Consider the following 22335-nt stretch of genomic DNA (forward strand, 5'->3'; position numbering starts at 1 on the left):
CTCAGGAGTCAGGAGGATCAGAAACTCAAGTCAACCTTGACCACATATGGAGTTCCAGGCTAGGTTGTGCTGAATGAGAGACCCTGTCTCAAAACAAGAAAGGAAGCCCCAAACTCTGAAAGAACAAGCTGCAAATGACTCTCCATCCTCCTGAATGCTGCAATTGCAGGTATGTGGGGTTATGGCTATACTTGGCTATTCCATCATCCTGGAAAGACAGTACCACTTTTCCAACTTTGCATGTTTCTGGAATTCAGAACTCTCTAGAAAGCTCCTAGAGGACTGCCAGAAATCCTCCCACCCCAGATTGGAAATCCATGTGGTTGTCCAAGCGCCTAGCATGGCATGTAACACTGATGGGCAAAAACTTGTGCCTCTTTCCTAGAACCAGTAATGCTGGCACTGGACATTTTCCTTCGGGGTGGCAGAGGCCACACGAGTCCCTCAGGGCACCCCTGCATTAGCTGTCTTTTCCAGAAGATGGTGGCCTTTATGCCATCACCAGTGTCAGATGCAGAGGGCAGGGATGTGGCACCTGCACAGCGTTTAGGACAGCACCAGCCTTGTAGAAGGAAAAGCGCACGTTCCTAGAGGTGACTGACTTTCATTGTCAGATAGTACAGTGGTGATGTTAAGAACAGGGGAAACAATATAAACAGCAAGAACACGTTTTATCACCAAATGTTCCTGGTGCTTTACTTGTGCTTCCCATTTGTTCTCTCTCTCTCTCTCTCTCTCTCTCTCTCTCTCTCTCTCTCTCTGTCTCTCTCTCTCTCTTTCTCTCTCTCTCTCTCGTCTCTCTCTCTCTGTCTCTCTCTCTCTATCTATCTATCTCTCTCTTCTCTCTCTTGTGTGTGCATGTTTTACACGTGTGAGAGCACAACTCTGTGTGTGTGTGTGTGTGTGTGTGTGTGTGTGTGTGTGTATGTGTATGTGTGTGTAGGCAAGGTCTCAGCAGTCACTGATACACCAGTCTTGCTAGCTAGTTTGCTCCAACAGTCCCTTGTGTCTGTTTTTACTTGGGTTTTAGAGATTCTTATGCTTCTGTAGTAAGTACTTTAACCACTGAGCCATCTATCCTATGCTTTAACTATTGAACGATCTGTCAATCAAGTGCTTTAACCACTGAACCATCTATCTATCCTGTGCTTTAACCATTGAACCATCTGTCAATCAAGTGCTTTAACCACTGAACCATCTATCCTGTGCTTTAACCATTGAACCATCTGTCAATCAAGTGCTTTAACCTTTGAGCCATCTTCCCCGTCCCTGCCCTCTCACTTAAACTCACTTAAGTCTTATGGAGCAGGCACCATCTTCCCCATTTTAGGGGGCAGGAAACCAAGGGGTGGAGAGGTTAAAAACCCTGTCTCACTCACTGAATATTGCTTTTTCAGCTCTTGGCTGTCGCCTGACATCTAGGGAATATTTTTTTTTAATTAAACTTTTGTTTGGTTCTGTGAGAGAGGATTTCATTATATAGCGTTGTCTGGCTTGGAACTCGATACGTAGACCAGGGTGGCCTAGAACTCACAGAGATCTTCCTGCTTCTGCCTCTCGAGTGCTTGTATTAAAGGGATACGAATCCATACCTAGTCTAAATATCTTTTTCTATTGTGGATGAAAGCTGAAAGAAGAAAAGATAAGCGACTTACCCAAGTCTCAGTGCTAAGGCTAGAGCCAGCTAGAAGCCCTTCAGTTCCTAGCACACTGTCATTACCAGGGCAATTGTGCAAAGTTAGTTCCGTGCCTTGGAAATGTGCTTTTGTCTCTGAGACTAGAAGGTGGCTGCGTAGGCTGTGAAAACGCAAGGGGTACCTATGGATATGGCACACACGTGAGGGGTGGCACACTGAGAGCACCTCTCAGGGACACGGCAAGAAAAATCATCTGCGAATCAGAGCTTTGACTGAGCCTTCATCCCGCCTTACCAGCTGGGCACCCCAGTCACACGAAGAACCCACAGGATTGCCTTTTGTTTTGTTTTTCCGTAAGCTATACATACTTCAGCAAAAGCAAGTTTACATAAGTGTTTTTCTTTGAGACAGGCTCTCACTATGCAGCCCAGACTGTCCTGGAATTAATTCCCTACGTAGACCAGGCTGGCCTCGAACTCACAGAGATCCGCCTGCCTCTGCCTCCTGAGTGCTGGGATTAAAAGGTGTGCACCACCACCATTTGGCAAGGCCCTATTTTTAAAAATAAATAAAGAGCTCTAAAACACCAGAGACTAGCCGGGCGGTGGTGGCGCACGCCTTTAATCCCAGCACTCGGGAGGCAGAGGCAGGCGGATCTCTGTGAGTTCGAGGCCAGCCTGGTCTACAAGAGCTAGTTCCAGGACAGGCTCTAAAAAAGCTACAGAGAAACCCTGTCTCGAAAAACCAAAAAAAGAAAAAAAAGAAAAAAAAAAAAAAAACACCAGAGACTAATTGGAAATGGTTTCTGTCAGGGAATTGGGCTGTTTTATATAATTATTCTTGCAGAGTTTCCAAACTTCTAAAAATCCCAAAAGAAAAAAATGTAATGGAAGGTAAATATTCTGGAATTTATTGTGCATGGGGTGTGTTTTGAACCCAATGATAGCATATGATGTTTAATGTAAGGCAAGAGGAAGAGGCTATGATGGCTTAACATGAAAGATTGGACAACGGAAACCCTTGTTATAATCTCTGGTTAGGAGAGGAAGCAGGAGGTACCAGCATATGTAGCCTTGGTTGGCCTGGAATTCATTATGTAGACCAGCTTGGCTTCTGCCTCTGCCTCCCAAGTGCCAGGAGTACAAGTGCACCCCACATACCTGGCAATGTACCACCTTCCTATTAAAACACTCAACATTAAAAGATACTGGTTTTCTCCCACTTCTGGGTTCTCCCAAACCATTTTCAAAGGACACCATCAGACCACTCTAGGTAATTCTGTGATTCATTCATGACTAACTGATACATTAGAAGGTCCTAGGCTATGCCCAGCATTCCTAGCACTGTATTACTGGTGGTATTACTGGTTTGAATGAAATCTTATGTTGTTATTATTATTACTATTGTGTATGCATTTTTTTTAAAGATTTATTTATTTATTATGTATACAACATTCCTTCCATGTTTGCTTGCATGTCAGAAGAGGGCACCAGATCTCATTATAGATGGCTGTGAGCCACCATGTGGTTGCTGGGAATTGAACTCAGGACCTCTGGAAGCGCAGTCAGTGCTCTTAACCTCTGAGCTATCTCTCCAGCCCTGTGTATGCATTCTTGTGAGTATACATGTATATGCCTGTAGTGTATGCACACGTGTGCTGGTGCTTGTGTGCATGTATCCACACAGAAGCCCAAGGACGACATGGAGTGTGTTTTGCTCTGTCACTCTCTGCTTTATGGAATGGAGTCTCTCACTGAACTGGAAGGTAGGCTGGTGGCCAGGAAACCCCAGTAATTTTCCAGCCTTCACCCCCAATAGTGCGGAGGTTACAGGCACCAGCACAGCCACGCCTGGCTTTTCACCTGGCGCTGGAATGCGAGCTCAGGCTCTAATGCTTGCACAGCGAGTGTTCTTGCCCCCAGTCACCTCTCCAGCCTGTGTGTGTCTACGGACTTTTTTTTTTAAAAATTGTTCTTGTTGTTTGTTTTGAGACAAGGTATCACTATGAAGTCCTGACTGGCCTGAAACTTGATTTGTAGACCACACAGGCCTCTAACTCACAGAGATCTTCCTGCCTCTGCCCCCCTAGTGCTGGGATCAAAGTGTGTGCCACACTTATCCTAATGTGGAAGGTTTCTTTTTTTCTCCAACATTTCACCGTAAATGATCTAGTACATAGTGCAGTTCTCCTCCAGTCATGTTTTCAAACCATTCCTTCCCATTTCCATGACTTGTAGCTGTTTTTACTCTGGCTGGTGTAGTCTCCATGTATGAGAGTGTTCAAAGCGGTTTAGACCAGACTGCAAAGTTATTCTATGATCATTTATAATTACATTTATCAAAACTCTTGTTAATCATTCACTGAAGTTTAACTTTTTCTACTTAGTAGTTAGAAAAAGTAAATATTATTCTCTTGAAGGTTTCAGAGTGCCATTTTTACCCTTTGAGTCTGTGACTCTCGGCAATAGCAGGGTGTTATGGTTGTAGAAACCATCTTTGGCAATTTTCCCCAGGCAGTTCTATCACTTATTTAAATCTGATTAAAAGTATCTCAAAGAATAATGAAGCCAGGCATGGAAACACAAACCCAAAATTCCAGCACTCGGGAGGCAGAGGCAGGAGGATTGGGGGTTGGAAGTCAGTCTCACCTTCATAGAGAAACCCTGTTTCAAACAATAAATGCAACAAAAGAAGATAAAAAGAGGCTTGGGGATGGGGTGGTTAAACTTGTAAAGGTGCTTGTAGCCAGTCTGCCTAGCTGAGTTCAATCCCTGGAAAGCATATGGTAAAGGGGGAAAAAATGCTAGTCATTCTTTTTTCTCTTCTCTTTCTTTTCCTTCAGTCCCTCCGTCCCTCTGTTTGTCCTTCCCTCCCCTCCTTTCCTTCTCTTCCTTTTCTGGAGGTCTGATTTGAGGGTGGGGGAGCGCACAAGTCACAGGCCCAGCAGGAGGTCAGAGGACAAACTTTTAGTTCCTGTTCTCTCCTTCCATTGTGATCTGGGGATTGAACTCAGGCTGTCAGTCTTGAGGGCAAGTGTTTTTGGCCACTAAAGCCATCATGTTTCAAGGTTACTATTTTAAATCTGTCATGCTGGGGTGATAGCGCATGCCTTTAATCCCAGCACTCAGGAACAGGAGAAGAATCTCCGTGAGTTTGAAGCCAGTAGGCTCTACAAAGAATTGAACTCGGGCCGGGCGGTGGTGGCGCACGCCTTTAATCCCAGCACTCGGGAGGCAGAGGCAGATGGATCTCTGTGAGTTCGAGGCCAGCCTGGTCTACAAGAGCTAGTTCCAGGACAGGCTCCAAAGCCACAGAGAAACTCTGTCTCGAAAAACCAAAAAAAAAAAAAAAAAAGAATTGAACTCGGGATCTCTAGGAAGAACACTGACTGCTCTTAGCCTCTGAGCCATCTCTCCAGCCCCAGGGCTAATCTTTAACCCCAGCACACAGGAGGCAGAGACAGGAGGATCTCTTAATTTGAGGCCAGCCTGGTCTACATAGAGACTTCTAGGACAGCAAGGAATACAGCAAGAGACCTTGTCTCAAAAATAAAATGAAATATGTTATGACCAGAGAGAAGACAACTCCGTGGCTAAGAGCACCGTCTGCTCTTGATTTCCCACACTCACATGGTGGCTCATAACTGTGACTTCAGTTCCAGGGAATCCCACTTCTGGCTTGTAAGCATAAGGGACACATGTGGCACATGTAGGGAAAACAGCCATACACATAAAATAAACAAACAAACAAACAAACAAACAAACAAATAAGACATGTTAGTCATGGGCTAAGTAGTTTATGGATCTGGTAGCTAAAAACGTGTTAGTCTTTTAGTTCCAATTGCAGCAAATTTAATTCTGGCTGTATTAATAATACCTTACAACTTTCCCAAAGGGGCTTTCAAACGTTTTTTTTTTTCCCAAAGAAATATATTTCTTACAATCTTTGAAGATTTACCTCTAAATATATAAGACCTCAAAAAGCCTCCCGTTGAAGTTGCCAAGAATACTCGGGAGTTAAGAACACACTTACTGCACAACCAGGTGGACCTGAGTTTAGTCCCAGTGTGAAGGAGACGATAACCTGGGTGTGGTCCACACAAGCACAGTGCTGTGGGGGCAGAGACAAAAGGATTGCTGGGCTTGCAGCTTCAGGGAGAGACCCTGCCTCAAAGGAATCAGGCACAAAGCGATGAGAGGGACACCCAAAAGCCTCCCCCGCCTTTCCCTTGGACACTAGTTACAGCTTTCAAGATACTGTTGGTGGGGGGGTTGGCTGGAAGACTTAGAGGTGATTTTTAATGCACGACAGTGCATCTTAGAAACCTGCAGTCTTCAGACATTCCAGACAGAAGCTAGGGTGGTGTGTGGGCAAAGGAAGATGGCTAAATCCTAGGATTCATTTCTCAACGTTGTTTTTGTGGTTTTAACACTAACTTTTGCTTAAGAATTCCAACAACACCTTAAAAACAAGCTACATAAAGACAGTTTCCTTTCCTCTTGCATTTTGAGACAAGATCTTAACATATCCGGCTGGCCTCCAACTCTGGAACCTCCTCAGCTTTCCAAGTGCTGAGATTACAACCACCCCAGCTATTTTCTATTCTTTTTACTTTTATGTTTTAAGTTTTGACTACATCTTCAAGATTTATTGTGTGTGGGGATACCGTTTGTCGCAGGGCACGCAGAAGACAGTTTGTAGGTGTTGGCTCTCTCTTTCCACCGTGTGGAAAGTAGGGGGCTGAGCTCACATTTTCAGGGTTAGCAGCCCGCCAGGATTTTTAAATATTTGCTGTCTTGTTTTATTTTTATTTTTCCTTGTGAAAATCATGATCACAAAAATAGAAGAAAGAGCATGGCCGGGCGGTGGTGGCGCACGCCTTTAATCCCAGCACTCGGAAGGCAGAGGTAGTAGATCTCTGTGAGTTCGAGGCCAGCCTGGTCGACAGAGCAAGTTCCAGGACAGGCTCCACAGCTAAACAGAGAAACCCTGTCTTGAGAAACAAAGAACAAAACAAAACAAAATAGGAGAGCATGATGAGCGCTCATCGACACACCACTTGGCTTTTACAACTCAGGTTGTTTTTAAAAGCTTTTTTGGGGAGAGGGGGGAGGGATGCTGAGAATCAAACCCAGAGCCTTGTTCACTTGAAAATGTTAAGGTTTATTTTATTTGTATTTACAGGTATGTGTCTGCTTGTGTGTGAGCATGTCATGTGTGTGTGCCTGCCTGAGGAGGCCAGAAGAAGGCGTGGGGTCCAGCTGGAGCCACAGGGAGCTGGAGCTTCCTCACTCCGTCCTCTGCAGAGCAGTAAGTGCTCTGAGCCACACAGCGACCTCTCCAGCCCCTCTGCGTCCTCTGCAGAGCAGTAAGTGCTCTGAGCCACACAGCAACCTCTCCAGCCCCTCTGCGGGAGGAGTTTTGCCTTACTTTGTTTATTTGTTTGCCTTTAAAAACTTTATTTATTTGACTTTTTGAGACAGGGTCTCATGGAACTCAGGCTAACTATGCAGCTGTTAATCTTGAACTCTTGATCCTCCTGCCTCTACTTCCTAAGTGCAGAGATTACAGGCATATCCCACCTGACACACAAATAAAAAGTTGACAGCTAGGCACGGTGGCGCTTGCCTTTAACTCAAGCACTGGGGAGGCAGAGGCAGGGAGTCTCTGTGATTTCAAGGCTGGTCTGGTCTACAAAGTGAGTTCCAGATAGCCAAGGCCACATAATAAAACTCTGTCTCAACCTCTCCCTCCCTAAAACAAAATAAAAACAAGCAAATATAATAAAAATTTTAAAAATTTGAAAAAGAAAATCATTTAAAAAATCGATTTAGAGGCTGGAGAGATGGCTTGGTGGTTAAGAGCACTGACTTCTTTTCCAGAGGACTGGGGTTCAATTCCCAGTACCCACATGGCAGCTCACAACTGTCTGTAAAGCCAGTTCCAGGGGGTCTGAGACCTTCACACCAATGCACATAAAATAAAGTTAAATAAATCATAAAAAATTCTTTTAAAAAAATCAATTTATTTCTTTGACATATACCTAACATATACCCAGTGTTATGTGAGCTTCACCAACTAACGATGCAACGAAAGGCTGGACAAAGTCCTCAAAGAGGTGGAAAAACAAGGAGGAAAAACAGACTTATCCCAAGCTCAGGAACCAGCCGGTGAGGGCTTGACCTAGAGTGGAGTTTCCCAATATCTTGTGCCCTGACGCCTCTTTCACAGTGTGAAGCAATCCCTTAAGTCCCTAAGGAATGCCAGGAAGCGTGTCAGCATTTGTGTGTGGCATACAAAAAAGTGTTGACATAGGTTGCGTTTGATAGAAAACCATGTTACTGAAGACTGTAGCGTAAAGTTCGTTTACACTAAATTCAGGGTCAGTGAGCTGACTCAGTGGGGAAAAAGGCTTGTGAAGCCTCGTGGTGTGAGTTGGGTCTAGAGAACCACAGAGCAGGAGAAAACTGATGATTCTCCTAGTAGACCTCTGACGTCCATGCGTGAGTCACTGCACGTGAGCAGCCCCATCCCCAACACACACACAGAATAGTTTTTTCTTTTTCAAATTCTTTCTCTCTCTCCCTCCCTCCCTCCCTCCCTCCCTCCCTCCCTCCCTCCCTCCCTCCCTCTCTCTCTCTCTCTCTCTCTCTCTCTCTCTCTCTCTCTCTCTCTCTCTCTTTGGAGACAAGGTCTCTCTATGTAGCCCTAGCTGTCCTGGATCTCGCTAAGCAGATGTGACTGGTTTCGAACTCACAAAGAACCATCTAACTTTGTCTCTCAAGTGCTGAAATTAAGGGTGTGTGCTACCATGTCTGGCATACACAATAAATTTTAAAAATTAAAAATAATGTAAGCTGGGTGGTAGTGGCACATGCCTGTAATCCCAGCCCTCAGGAGGCAGAGGCAGGCGGATCTCGGAGTTCAAGGCCAGCCTGGCCTATAGAGTAAGTTCTAGGACAGGCTCCAAAGCTACACAGAGAAGCACTGCCTCTAAAACAAAAACAAACAAACAAAACAAAACAAAAAGTAAAGCAAAACAAAAAAGAAAGAAAAGTAAATTTTAAAACAAAATATTCATGGACTAAATTATCAATAATTAAAATGCGGATGAAAGGACCAGGCGTGTAGTTCATGCATCTCCCAGTACAGGGGGCGGAGGATCAATAATGCAAATGCAAACATTGGCATTTCCTAACTAATAAACAATGCACATCATTTAAATTATTTTACTTGGGTAAGAGAAAGCATTTTTGTGGCATATTTTAAAATGGCATAACATGTTTGGTTATAGAAATAAATGCACGCTATAATGCTACAATGCTGTGTAAAATTTATATATTCTTTTTTTTTTTGAGACAGGATTTTTCTCTGTGTGTAGCCTGGCTGTCCTGGAACTCTCTCTGTAGACCAGGCTGATCTCAAACTCAGAGATCCACCTGCTTCTGCCTCCCAAGTGCTGGGATTAAAGGCACGTGCCACCATCATCTGGCGTAGACCAGCTTTTAAAACCATTATTTAGGGTTTAATTTTTAAAATCCTGTGTCTATGTGTGTCTTTGTGTAAGTGCATGTGAGCCCAGGTGCCCTCACTGTTCGGAAGAGGCCATTGGCTCTCCTAGAGCTGGAGTTACAGGCAATTGAGAATTGAGAAAGAAAGAGGGAGAGAGAGAGAAAGAGAGAAAGAGAGAAAGAAAGAAAGAAAGAAAGAAAGAAAGAAAGAGAAAGAAAGAAGAATCTGTCTCAAAATAAATAAACAAATAAGTAAGTAACTAAATAAATAGGACTAGCAACTGGTAAAGTCACCGGCTGCCAAGCATGGGTGCTAGGCACTGAGCTCAGGTCCTTTGCAAGAGCAATATGCGTGGTCAGCCACCTCTCCAGCCCCCTCTTGAAAACATTTCTTAAAGTATTGTGTCTTCCTAGCAAACGAGTTAACTTTGAGGTTAGACGTGCACTTTAGAGGTCCAGAGAAGATCTCCTGGAAGCTGTGGTATAAGATCTCAGCTGTCTTTACAGCCTTCGACCGAGCCATGTCTCATCTGAACACTTGTCCAGTATAGATAGAAGTCACTGGTTTTCCAGAAGTGGAGGAAAGGGAAGGACTCTTGACTGCTGTGGGACATTTGGCAATGGTCTAGGGACACTTGGGCTGTCACAAGCCTGAAGCAGGGCTAGTTCAGGCTAAGGAATTAGAAGGGGTGGGGAGATCCATGGCTGTTGATGAACATCGTAGAATATGCAGGATAATCCATTGCAACAGAAAGTTGCCCAGCCCCAAATGTCAATAGCTCTGGGGTCGAGAAACCCTCACACTATGTCAACAGCATATGTCTATGAAAGATAACATTTCAAAGCCACAGAAGGATCACAGCTAACATGGACGCCAGCAGTGCTTTGTGAACTAATAAACGGAATGGCTGACTGCTTCATTGGCAAACTCACATCCCAACCCTTGAGACTATTTACTCAGGGGCTCTCAGATGCCCCACTTTCAGGGGCAAATTTACAAACTTAGATTATTATTCATATTTATGAATTTAATAATAGAGTGGAAAATGAACGCCATTATTGTCTTGACTAATATGAACTCTCAGCTTTGATGATCAAAGAAGGAAGGGTACCACCTGAGAAGGTCAACTATCTATGAAGCTTTACTTATTTATTTTGAAAATTATATCTTATTTATTTTGTAGGCATGTGTGTATATGTGTGTCTGTTGGGGTGTGCATGGCATAGACCTCATGGGAGCTTCTCTCCTCCCACCAGGTCCTCAGGCTTGGCAGCAGGTGACTTTACCAGTTGCTAGTCCTATTTATTTAGTTACTTACTTATTTGTTTATTTATTTTGAGACAGATTCTTCTTTCTTTCTCTTTCTTTCTTTCTTTCTTTCTTTCTTTCTTTCTTTCTTTCTTTCTTTCTTTCTTTCTTTCTCTCTTTCTCTCTCTCTCTCCCTCTTTCTTTCTTTCTTTCTTTCTTTCTTTCTTTCTTTCTTTCTTTCTTTCTTTCTTTCTTTCTTTCTTTCGAGACATGGTTTCTCAGTGTATCTTTGGCTGTCCTGGAACTCACTCTGCAGACCAGGCTGGCCTCGAACTCACAGATATCCACCAGCCTCTGCCTCCCAAGTGCTGGGATTAAAGGTGTGTGCCACCACACCCAGCAAAACAGGTTTTTATTATGTAACCCAGGCTGGCCTGAAACTTGAAATCTTCCTGCCTCTACCCCCTGAGTGCTTGGATTGGTACACTGGGCGTGTATTGCCAAACGCATCAGACTGTTGAGAGGCAGAGGCAGGCAGATCTCTGTGAGTTCGAGGCCAGCCTGGTCTACAAGAGCTAGTTCCAGGACAGGCACTAAACAGAGAAATCCTGTCTCAAAAAACCAAAAACCAACCAACCAAACAAACAAACAAACAAAAAACCACAAAAAGGCACACCAAAAACCAAAGCAAAAAAACTGAATGTAAGAAATCTCCTTTTCTCTTTTTAAAATGTATTGAATTTTGTGACAGGGTTTTGCTGTTGCCCTGCCTGGCCTGAAACTTTGTGTAGACCAGGGTAACCTCAAACTCACAAATATGGGTTTTCCAGAGTGTTAGGATTGAAGGCACATGCTGTCAAACCCAGCTAAAATCTTTCTTCTATGAAGGAGAAAACAACATCCACATATCAGAAGGAACGAACATGAGGGAGGGAGGAAAGAGGCCTCTGAGGGTGTTCTAGCTGCCGCGCGTCCATTATCCCTGCTTAGTCAGCCAGGAAATTGCTCCTTTTTGCTTAATGCCGACTTGGATTCGGTCTGTTACTTACAGCGAGCACATTCTGACTAATACACCACCAGACTCATATCTGCGATATGTCCGGAATAAGTGACAGCACAAGGGAGCAGGAAGAATGAACTTGATTACATCCTTGATACATGGCTCCTGGATTACAAAGATTAAGTTAGAACCCCAAAGTATTCACTCACTGGACATCTGTACCCTAACGTGTGCCAACTGTTCTGCATTAGATGTTGGAAACATAAAACCCAAGAGCGAGCAAGCAGAGCAGGTGAGAGGACTCAACAGGGAAAAGCACTTCCCACTAAGCCCGAGAACCCGAGTTCCATCCCTAACATCCACATGGTGGAGAGAGAGAGACAGAGAGACAGACAGACAGAGAGAGAGAGAGAGAGACAGAGAGAGAGAGAGAGAGAGAGAGAGACAGACAGACAGACAGACAGACAGACAGAGACAGAGAGAGACAGAGAGACAGAGACACAGAGAGAATGACTCCCCAAGGTCATCATCCGACCTCCACCCCTGTGCCTCAACCTGCCCATGCTCCTTCCCAAACCAAATAAACATGGCATAAGAACACAAAACCAAAAACAAACAAACAAACAACAACAAAACAGCAGCAGCATCAAAGCAAGTCTCTGTAGGAACTCTGTCTAAATGAAGAGGAAGGAAAGGATCAGGGGCTGGAGAGACGGCTCGGTGGTTAAGAGCACTGGCTGCTTTTCCAGAGAGCCGGGTTCAGTTCTTCCCACCCCCTGCCACACATGGCGGCTCACAACTGTCTGTAACACAGACACACAGGAGGCAAAACACCAGTGTACGGTACATGTAATGTAATGTGCATGGTGGCACATCCTAGCACTTGGGAGGCAGGGACAGGTGGATCTCTGCGAGTTTGAGGCCAGCCTTGTCTGCAAAAACCAAAACCAAACAAACAAACAAACAAATAAACAAGACTCAGATGATGTGGCTGCTGTGAGCCCACAGAAGGACAGAAGGGACAGTTACCTCTGAGGGGGTAACAGTCTAAAACAATTTTTCCACAACATTAGACGGGAAAAACTGGGTTCTGAAAGGCATTTTGTCTGGCTAGAACCTGTTAGGAGAGCTGAATGCAGAGGAATAGCAAGGTAAACCTGCTACCAACAACCAACAAGGCAAACCACCGCCAACAACACATCATGATGGGCTGTGTGTGCTCCCACAGAATTACATGACAGCTGGATGAGAGAGTGGCCAGATGTGAGCTGACGTGAAAGCAGGGGTTGTGTTTTGAAGGTCGGGGTGACAAATGAAGACTCTCTAGCCTCAAAGCTTTAGGAAGCCACTGAAGTATTTTATTCAGGGAAGCAACCTGTTACATATTTCCAATCTTATTCTGTCAAATGGGCATGATAATAGCTGCCTTGTAAGGCTGTTGTGAAAATTACATACAAGAGTTAATTAGATGCTTAACAATGGATAAGACAAGTCTCACCCTTGTTCTGCTCCAAACACTATTAAAAATTCAAAACAGAACATCCATTGGCAGGTGGGATTATGGGAAATTTACGTCAGCGGCATAGACTTACTTTAAGGAATCATAAAGTAGCTTCAATAACACAGAGTCTAAGTCAGTTGGGAGCTTGCCTAGCATGCACGAAGCCCTAGGTTTGATCTCCAAAGCTACACCAATCAGGAATGGTGGCCCACACCTCTATTCACAGCACAGGAGCTGGGGCAGAAGGGTAAGAATTTCAAAGTCATCCCCAGTTATATAATAAATATATCAAATTCAAGGCTAGTCTGGGCTGTGTGAAGCTTCATCTTAAAAACAAAAACAAACAGAAACCCAAATTCCTCGTTAGTCTGTAGTGAGCTGGACAGTTCAGGTTGCCTCTAAACGAGGGCATTTCAAATTGAGATAAACTTTTGGAGATCATTCTAGAGCTAAAATAACTCTAACAGTTACTGTATGTTTTTTCAAAACCTCTGAGAAGTAGAGAATAAAGTATCCTAGGGTCACATAACACTTGAGCTTTAAATTAGTTTTAATTTAGTAAATAGTTTTGAACTACAAACTAACTCTAAAGAATTCTAACTCTCTTGGGCCACAAGGAGAAGCAAGAAGGGAAAATACTCTTGCAGCACAAAATATCAAAATAATCTCTTTTATGTTAAAGAAAAGGCTGAGAGGAGATGTGGGGAACGAGTTCACTTCAGGCTACCAGAGCCTTACGAGACTTCTCTCTGTGCCATAGGTCACCGGGTTAGGCAGCACATTTCACTGTCTGGCTGATTTCAAGGGACTCCTTAGATCATTTATTTAGGCTAGTGGTTTAGAAATCATAAGCACATCAGAGAAGTGACTTGGGACAACATGATTACTTAAAAATGAAACCCTCTGAGATGGCTCAGTGGTCAAGGCTCTTGTAGACAAGCCTGACAACCTGAGTTTGTTCCCCAGGACCCACGTGGTGGGAGGAGAGAACTGACCCTGGCAAGTTGTCCTCTGACCTCCACAAGTGTACCGTGGCACGTGCACAGGGATTGGTGTGAGCATACATTCTCATACCACACACGTGCACAGGGATTGGTGTGAGCACACATTCTCACACCACACGCGTGCACACATACACTCATACAGTCATGTACAAATGTAACAGAAACTTTAAAAAAATGTCTAGCTGATGAAATAGAGGAAAAGGGAAAACACACGCAAATACAGCTTTTTAAAAGTTACGTCGGATGCAACAAATGACCTTGAAAACGTAATGCAACCTGGTTCTCACCAAGGGAAGATGTGACTGAAACTATCAGACTAAATATATAAGATATATATTTATGCAAATTCAGAAAATCCAAAGAAAAGAAGGGTTAAATGGGTATGTTTTATGTGCCTGGGCACTTTTTCTGTTTGTACATATTTGAAATTTTGATTTCTTAGGAGTCAAATGATTTCCCTTAGCACATTATAAAATGTTATTGCTAACTTTTTTATTTTAAAGTATAACAATACTTAGAGTAGTTTATTTTTCTCAAGTGAACTATTTATCCAAGAGGTTATATCTGATTTCAGATGGTAGCCTCCCATGAGGCTGTGCCTCTCCGAAGTCCCTAGGTTACTCTTTAATAAAAAAGACTTAAAGAGCATTTAATTATGTTGCCAGTTATACAGCTCAGGTTTATAGCTGCTGAATTTTATTCTGAACCGTGGCTAAGATATTTAATCTCATTGAGCTTCAGGTCTCCTTAAGATGGGAACAATGAAAATGAGGGCCTGTTTCATGGTTGTTATGAGGGTCAAACGTGGTACACAAAAAGTGTTTCCCATAACCTGTGGTACCCAGTAGGAGCTATTATTTTTCCTGTGCTTTCATGATTGCTTTAATACACAGAACATTTTCCAGAATAAATTCTGACTTCTGAAACACATTGTTTTAAATACCTTAGCAGGGTCTAATATTTCCAATTTTTATATTATTGCTTTCATTTAGCTCCCAACACATGTCAGCCCACCAGTTTTGCTGCGTGGCACACATAATGCCAAACGTGGGCTACAAATCATTTTCGCTTTCCATATTCAATATGCACAGGTGAGCTATCGGCGATTCCCTTTTTACTCTAGCTAAGTACCACTAAGAACAGGAGCAAAAAATCCGTACTGAGAATGATTGTGCATTAACATTACTCTGAAATCAGGATGTGTTGTTGGAAAAGAAGCCCAACCTCTAAATATATAAGCTGCTGCTTTCCCACAGAGTAAAGCTAGACTCCCATCACTATAACTATACTATATACTATAACTTTAACCACATGACTATAGATTTTTAAAAATGGTCTTCAGTTGCAACTGTGAAAGAAACCAACTAAGCTAACATATTAATACCAGCTTTGGAAGATGAAACATATTCTTACTTTAAACATAAAAATCGAGGACAGACTTTGTGAGTTAGCATAAAATTGGTGGTGCCGATTTTTACTAGACTACCCCTTAAACAGAGTGTTTCTTTGAACCCCCACACCTGTGCTCTGAAGTTCTTGTGAGAAGCCGGCCGTACAGTACCTTGATCAGGTTGTGTCCCACAGTGTAGACAGCTGTTAAATTTCCCTTCTCTCCTGGCGCCTGCATACCTGTGCCAAACCCATGCCAAGCAACGAGGTAAGGGTTGTGAATTGTAATCCAGTATTTGACACGGTCCCCGAAGGTCTGGAAGCAGTATGTGGCATAATCATTGAAGAGATCTATCAGAGTTGCATTTTTCCAACCCCCATATTCCTCCTGTAGTGTCAAAGGCAAATCCCAATGGTATAAGGTAACGATGGGCTCCATATTCCTGAGTATCAGTGAGTCCAGAAGCGTGTTATAGTACTGGAGACCTTTTGCATTCACGGCTGCTACTGTTCCATTGGGGAACAATCGTGGCCAGGAGATTGAGAACTGATAAAAAGAAACTCCTAAAAATTCCAGAGCCAACAAGTCTTTTTCCAGAAATACGTAACTGTCGGCAGATTTGGCTGTGATGTTGACATCTCTCAGGTGTGTGTAGATGAAACGATCCCAGATCGAGGGTCCTCGCCCATCTGTCTGCCGACTCCCTTCCACTTGAAATGCTCCAGTCCCGACACCCCAGAAAAAGTTTTTAGGGAAAGTGTCATAGAGAAACAGCTGACTTGCATTGACCGGACTCACATAATGTTTTTTATCCCATAGCGCTCTCCCGTCTCCAGAGAATCCGGTAACAGCTCGCAGCAGAACAAACGCTGACAGCACGACAGATCTTTGCAGTGCCCCGTTGGACATTGTTTTCCTAGAGCGTGTGTTTCTTTCATCAGAGCTGAAGAAAATCCATTCATTCCCTGGAGACCCTGCTGCACAGCCTGCCTTCATTTGCCACTAACTGCTGGACTGTCTTTATCAGCTCTCCAGCAAAAGCCTGTGATTGTAAAGCCCTGTCAATGATTAGCCTGGACCGGGAGACTTAGGATGGGTCGTGAGAGCCACGCAGTTTGAGGGAGGTGGCCTCAGTGCAGTCAGCAACACGTGTCGTCTTCTTGGGATGAACAAAATGAGATGGATGGGGGACGCATGCCTGGCGCTAATTTGAATGGGTTAAATAAACCCATGGCAACGATGCCCAAGAGTGGCAATGTCTGTGCAGCCTCTCACATAGATCGTTTCTGAATGTTTTGAACTTTATTGAATAAGGGACCGACTTTTCTGTTCTTAGAGTCTTAGAGTGGTAATTTTATCATCTCCCATTTTAGGAAAAGCAATTTTACATACAAGTCAATAGCCGGAAATAAATAATCAAAAGCAGGCTACCACACTTCAACCCAAAACATACACACCCGAGAATAATCTTAGTAAATGTCATCTGTTTTTTAAGAAAACTTAGTTGAACTGGGCCGTGGTGGTGCACACCTTCAATCCCAGCACTTGGGAGGCAGAGGCAGGTGGATCTCTGTGAGTTTGAGGCCAGCCTGGTGAACAAAGTTAGTTCCAGTACAGCCAGGGCTACACAAAGAAACCCTGTCAACAAACAAACAAACAAACAAACAACTTAGTTGAGCACACTGGCTCACGCCTGTAACTCCGGAAGTTGGGAGACTGGAGCAGGAAGATTGCTGTGAGTCTATTAAGGCCTGCCTAAACTGCATAATTCAAAGCCACTTTGGCTACAAAGCAAGACTCCATCTAAAGAACTTCAAACCAAGCCAAGTAGGTGCTTTAGGATCGGTGCCCTTAGGAGGTGGTGGCAAGAGGACCAGAAGTTCTAGGTCATTCTTGGCTACAAAAGGAATTTGAGGTCACCGAGGCTATGTGGCATTGGATGTGGGAGATGATTTGAGTTTGAGGATTTGTTGGAGTATATGAATTGAATTTCTTTTGGCAGTACTAAGGCTTGAACTCAGGACATGTGCATGCTAAGTAAATACCCCACCACGGGGCTATGTCTCTAGTCCTCTTTTGACTCTTTTTTTTTTTTTTTTTTTTTTTTTTTTTGGTTTTTCGAGACAGGGTTTCTCTGTAGCTTTGGAGCCTGTCCTGGAACTAGCTCTTGTAGACCAGGCTGGTCTCGAACTCACAGAGATCCGCCTGCCTCTGCCTCCCGAGTGCTGGGATTAAAGGCGTGCGCCACCGCGGCCCGGCCCCTCTTTTGACTCTTATTTTAAAGCAGGGGCTCACTCTGTTGCCTATGAACTTGCCCTGCCTCAGGCTTACATCGCCAAGTCCAGGAGTGGCCTAAATTAATTTTTATCATGTATTTATTTATTTGTTTGTTTGTTTGTTTGCTTGTTTGTTTTTAGACGGTCTCACTACATAGCTCTGGCTGACCTGGAACTCAGTTGTGCACTACAGTTTCCTGCTATACAGAAGTAGCATAAATTGTGTGGTGGTACACATCTCAGCCCTTGAGAGGCAGAGGTAAGCAGACTCCATAGTGAGTTCCAGGCTAGCCAGAGCAACATAGTGAGACCCTGTCTCAAAAACAATAAGAAAGTCAACTAAGGGGCTGGAGAGATGGCTCAGAGGTTAAGAGCATTGCCTGCTCTTCCAAAGGTCCTGAGTTCAATTCCTAGCAACCACATGGTGGCTCACAACCATCTGTAATGGGGTCTGGTGCCCTCTTCTGCCGTGCAGGCATACACACAGACAGAATATTGTATACATAATAAATAAATAAATAAATAAATAAATATTTAAAAAAAAAGAAAGTCAACTAAAACAAACAACCCAAGAAGCATAATAAGGATGATATTTGTGGATTATTATGAGGTAAAGTTAGCACACCTAAGCCACTTCAGCTATAGATCGACACATAGTAAATGCTCAATAAGCTTAAATTAAAAACTATCCTGAGACAGGTTCTCATTCTATAGTCCATGCTGGCTTGGGACTTCTGGAGCTCTTCTTGCCTCAGCCTCCGAGAGCCGGGCTTACAGACAGAGTTTTGTTGTGTCTCCAAGGTCGACCCCGCCTGTCATCCATGTGGGCTGCCTCAGCCTCCCCAGAGAAAAAGCATTATTTTTACATGGAAGGAAAAGAGTCCAGTAAGTGGCAGTCAGAGGCAGTGTTGAAAGCCCGGCTCTGACCCGGTTTGGGCTTCCCTTATCATTACTTGAACCTGTGTGTGCACACCTCCCTCTAGCTCAACACACACTAAGCTGCCCACACCCAGTTCAGCCTCAGTGTTTTCCCAGGTATGCCCTCACCATTGCTATGTGATTCTCCCTTTATCTAGATCGTGTCTGGGGTTTCTTGTTTTGGTTTGGTTTTTGGTTTTTGGAGACAGTGTTTCTCCATGGAGCCCTGGCTGTTCTGGAACTCACTCTGTAGACGAAGCTAGGCTTGAACTGACAGAGATCCTCCTGTCTCTACCTCTCAAGTGCTGGGATTAAAGGTGTGTGCCACCACCCTTCGGTGCAATAATTCTTTTTTTAAAAATATTTTATTTATTTATTATGTATACAGTGTTCTGTCTGTATATATGCCTGCAATCCAGAAGAGGGCACCCTGATCTCATTACAGATGGTTGTGAGCCACCATGTGGTTGCTGGGAATTGAACTCAAGACCTTTGGAAGAGCAGGCAGTGCTCTTAGCCACCCAGCCATCTGTCCAGCCCCAGTGCAGTAATTCTTAAAGTTAATCATGACTCAATTATTTTTTTCTTTAAAATATATTTTGTTATTTTTTTCCTTTTTTTTTTTTTTTTTTTTTAGATTTTCGAGATAGGGTTTCTCTGTAGCTTTTGGTTCCTGGGCTAGGGAGTCCTGTCACAAGAGAATAGGCAGAGTGACAGAGCAGGGCCCCCACCTTCCGTGTTCTCCGCGCGAGGAGACATGAATGTGTACATTCCCGTATATGTGCACGGACACAAACATACTGTGTACACAAAGTAGGCTAATTAGCTACCGTCTTTTAAAAAGACAGCGGCAGGGCTGGGGATGTAGCTCAGTTGGCCGAGTGCGTGCTTAGCATGCTGGAAGCCCGAGGTTCGATTCTCAGCACAGTATTAACTGAATGGTAGGGCATGCCTATTGTCAGCGCGTGTGGTGTGGAAGCAGGAAGATCAGAAAGGCCTGGGGCTGGAGGGGTGGCTCAGATATTAAGATCACTGGCCTCTCTCTCAGAGGTCCTGAGTTCAGTTTCCAACAGCCACGTGGTAGCTTACAGCTATCCAGAATGGGACGGATGCCCTCTTCTGGCATGTAGGCATATATGCAGGTAGAGTACTCATACACATAAAATACACTTAAATTTTTTTTAAATAATAATAATAAATTCAAGGCCATTCTCTGTACTTAGTGTGTTTGAGACTAGCTTTTGTTACACAAGGTTCAGTCTTAAAATAATCTTAAAAAATCAATCTGGGGAGGTGGCTCAGTAGATAAGTGCTTGCTGTAAAGGCAGCAGGGGCGAGGACTAGAGTTTGGATCCCCAGAACTCACGCAAATGCCAGGTGGGCATGGCAGCCTCCCCTCCCGAAATTCCAGTGCATCAGAGGTAGAAATTGGAGGGAGTTTGATCAAGAACCTCTGTCTCAATTTACAAGCTAGATGTGGTGGTACATTCCTGTAATCCCAGAGCTTGCTCGGTGAAGGCAGGAGAATCAGGAGTTCAAGGTCATCCTCAGATACGTGGTCAGCCTGATACCAAAAACAGTAGTAACAAGATCTATATAAATGGAGAGATAGACCAGTTACATGGATTAAAAAGATTTATGACTTTCTTCTGCAATCCCAGGACTAGAGATGTGGCTTTGTTGGTAGAGTGCTTGCCTTGCTGCTCTAGGCCCTGGGTTTGCATACTGCATACTGAGGATGGTGTTACGTTGTGAGTTTTAGGCCAGCCTGGGACACATGAGACTTTATCTCAAAAACAAAAGCAAAAACCCAGCAAAACAACAGAACCAATTTTCTATGGACTTTGATCTATAGTCTCAATCAAATCTCAGTAAAGATCTAGCCAGAAAAACACCAACATCTACCCCCAAAACTTTTTATCCCCAGCTCCACTCTTTACCCAGTGAGTGATCCCTGCCCTGCATCCTTCCAGCCCCTGGCAACCATTGCTCTACTCTATGTCTGTAAATCTGAGCACACCATGAACTTCATCTTGTCAGGATAATGGGGACTTCTACTTTGCGTCTAGCTTTCTAACTTAGCATGATCCCGGGGTTGATGCATGGTTGCTCTTGTTGTTCCTGCTGCTGCTATTTTGAGGCCCAGACTGACCACAAATTCCTAGACTCCTAGACTCCGGCAATCCTCCTCCTTGTTAAGGAAGCTGGGACTGTTGAGGCAGGAAACTGTGCTTAGCTCTCATTTTTAAGCCTGTTTTTGAGATGAGAGATGGTCAAGTGGGTAAGAAAGCTACCTGCTCTTCCAAAGGTCCCGAGTTCAATTCTCAGCATCCACATGGTGGCTTACAACCACCTGTAACTTTTTAAAATTACATTTATCCATGCAGTGGTGGTGCACATCTTTAATCCCAGCACTCAGAAGGCAGAGACAGGCAGATCTCTGTGAATTTGAGGTCAGCCTGGTCTACAAAGCAAGTTCCATAGTTACATAGAGAAACATTGTCATGAACTCTCCTCCACTCAAAAAGGTACGTTTGTTTGTTTGTTTATTTATTTATTTATTTATTTACTTACTTACTTACTTACTTACTGTGTGGGGGCACACACGTGTACCACAGCTCACACATGGTCAGAAGACATCTTGTGTGAACTGGTTCTTTCCTTCCATCATGTGGGCTCTAGAGATTGACTTTTATGTAGTCAGGCTTGCCAGCAAATGCTTTCCACCCACTGAGCCACCTTTCTCTAACCTGGAAGTTTAATTGTAAAAATTATTTTTTATTTGATTTTACCTAATTTCTATCATATTTAATCTCTACCCTTGGAGACTGACTTAACAGATCTAAATAGACACTTGATGTTTCTTTCGTGGTAAGGAAGACAGGGTTTCATGCAGCCCAGGCTGGCTTTGAATTTACTAGGTAGCTGAGAATGACCTTGAACTCCTGAACTTTCTTCCTCCATCCTCCCAAGTGCTGGGATTACAGGCGTGCACCCCCCACACTGGACTATGTTCTTCCTTTCTCCCTACCCTTCCTTCTTTTTATTTGGTAAAGTCTCTATCTTGAATTTTTGTGCATTTATCTGATTATAGTGAAGAGTTTGGACATCTTTTCATATTTTTATTGATCTTAAATTTCTTCTGTTGTGAGTAGTCAATGTTTGTTGTCTGCTTTTTAAATGTACCGTGTACACATGTGGAGGCACATATTTGTACCATGTCACATATGTGGAGGTCAGACAATTTGGATGTCCTGGTACTTGCTAAATAAATAATTTTTTTTCGAGACAGGGTTTCTTTGTAGCTTTGGAGTCTGTCCTGGAACTAGCACTTGTAGACCAGGCTGGCCTCGAACTCACAGAGATCCTCCTGCCTCTGCCTCCCGAGTGCTGGGATTAAAGGTGTGCGCCACCACTGCCCAGCATAAATAAACATTTAAATATGAAGAAATACATTAATTAATTCAGTTCTGATTTGTGTTCATTTGCAACATTTTTTTGAGGTGGAGTCTTGCTGTGTAGATCAGGCTAACCTCCAGCTGACAAAGACCCACCTGCCTCTGCCTCTATGTCTGGCAAGATTTTTCATGTATATTTTGTGTAAGACTCTGTTAGACTTCCTTTTGTTAGGCCTTTGAAATTCAGACCTGTAGTGGTGGGCATGGTGGCACACATCTTTGATTCCAGAACCCTGGAGACAGAGGCAGTTTCTGGAGCAAGAATTCAACCTCTGTGAATTTCAGGGCAACCAGGGCTATAGAGTGAGACCCAGTCCAGTTGACTCATTAGTTAGTAATTCAAACCTATGCTCTTTTGTAAAGTTTTCTTTTTGCGACAGGATCTTGCTAT

The 22335-nt window shown here is 43.7% G+C and overlaps 1 protein-coding gene across 3 annotated transcripts in view; it reads right to left on the bottom strand.

The window, feature by feature from the left end:
* Positions 1-16344, bottom strand: part of Klb (klotho beta) — a 35366-nt gene extending 19022 nt beyond the window's left edge. For 2 of the 3 annotated variants that reach the window (XM_038311478.2, XM_038311469.2), the window contains exon 1: positions 15464-16343. In XM_038311478.2, coding sequence (XP_038167406.1) covers positions 15464-16288 — 825 coding nt within the window. In that variant the 5' untranslated portion in view covers positions 16289-16343. Of the gene's footprint in view, positions 1-15463 lie in introns of all 3 variants that reach the window. The other variant, XM_038311486.2, reaches the window with a different exon arrangement.
* Between the last annotated feature and the right edge of the window lie 5991 nt (positions 16345-22335).

This window comes from Arvicola amphibius, chromosome 1 (assembly GCF_903992535.2).
Source record: "Arvicola amphibius chromosome 1, mArvAmp1.2, whole genome shotgun sequence".
Lineage (NCBI taxonomy): Eukaryota > Metazoa > Chordata > Mammalia > Rodentia > Cricetidae > Arvicola > Arvicola amphibius.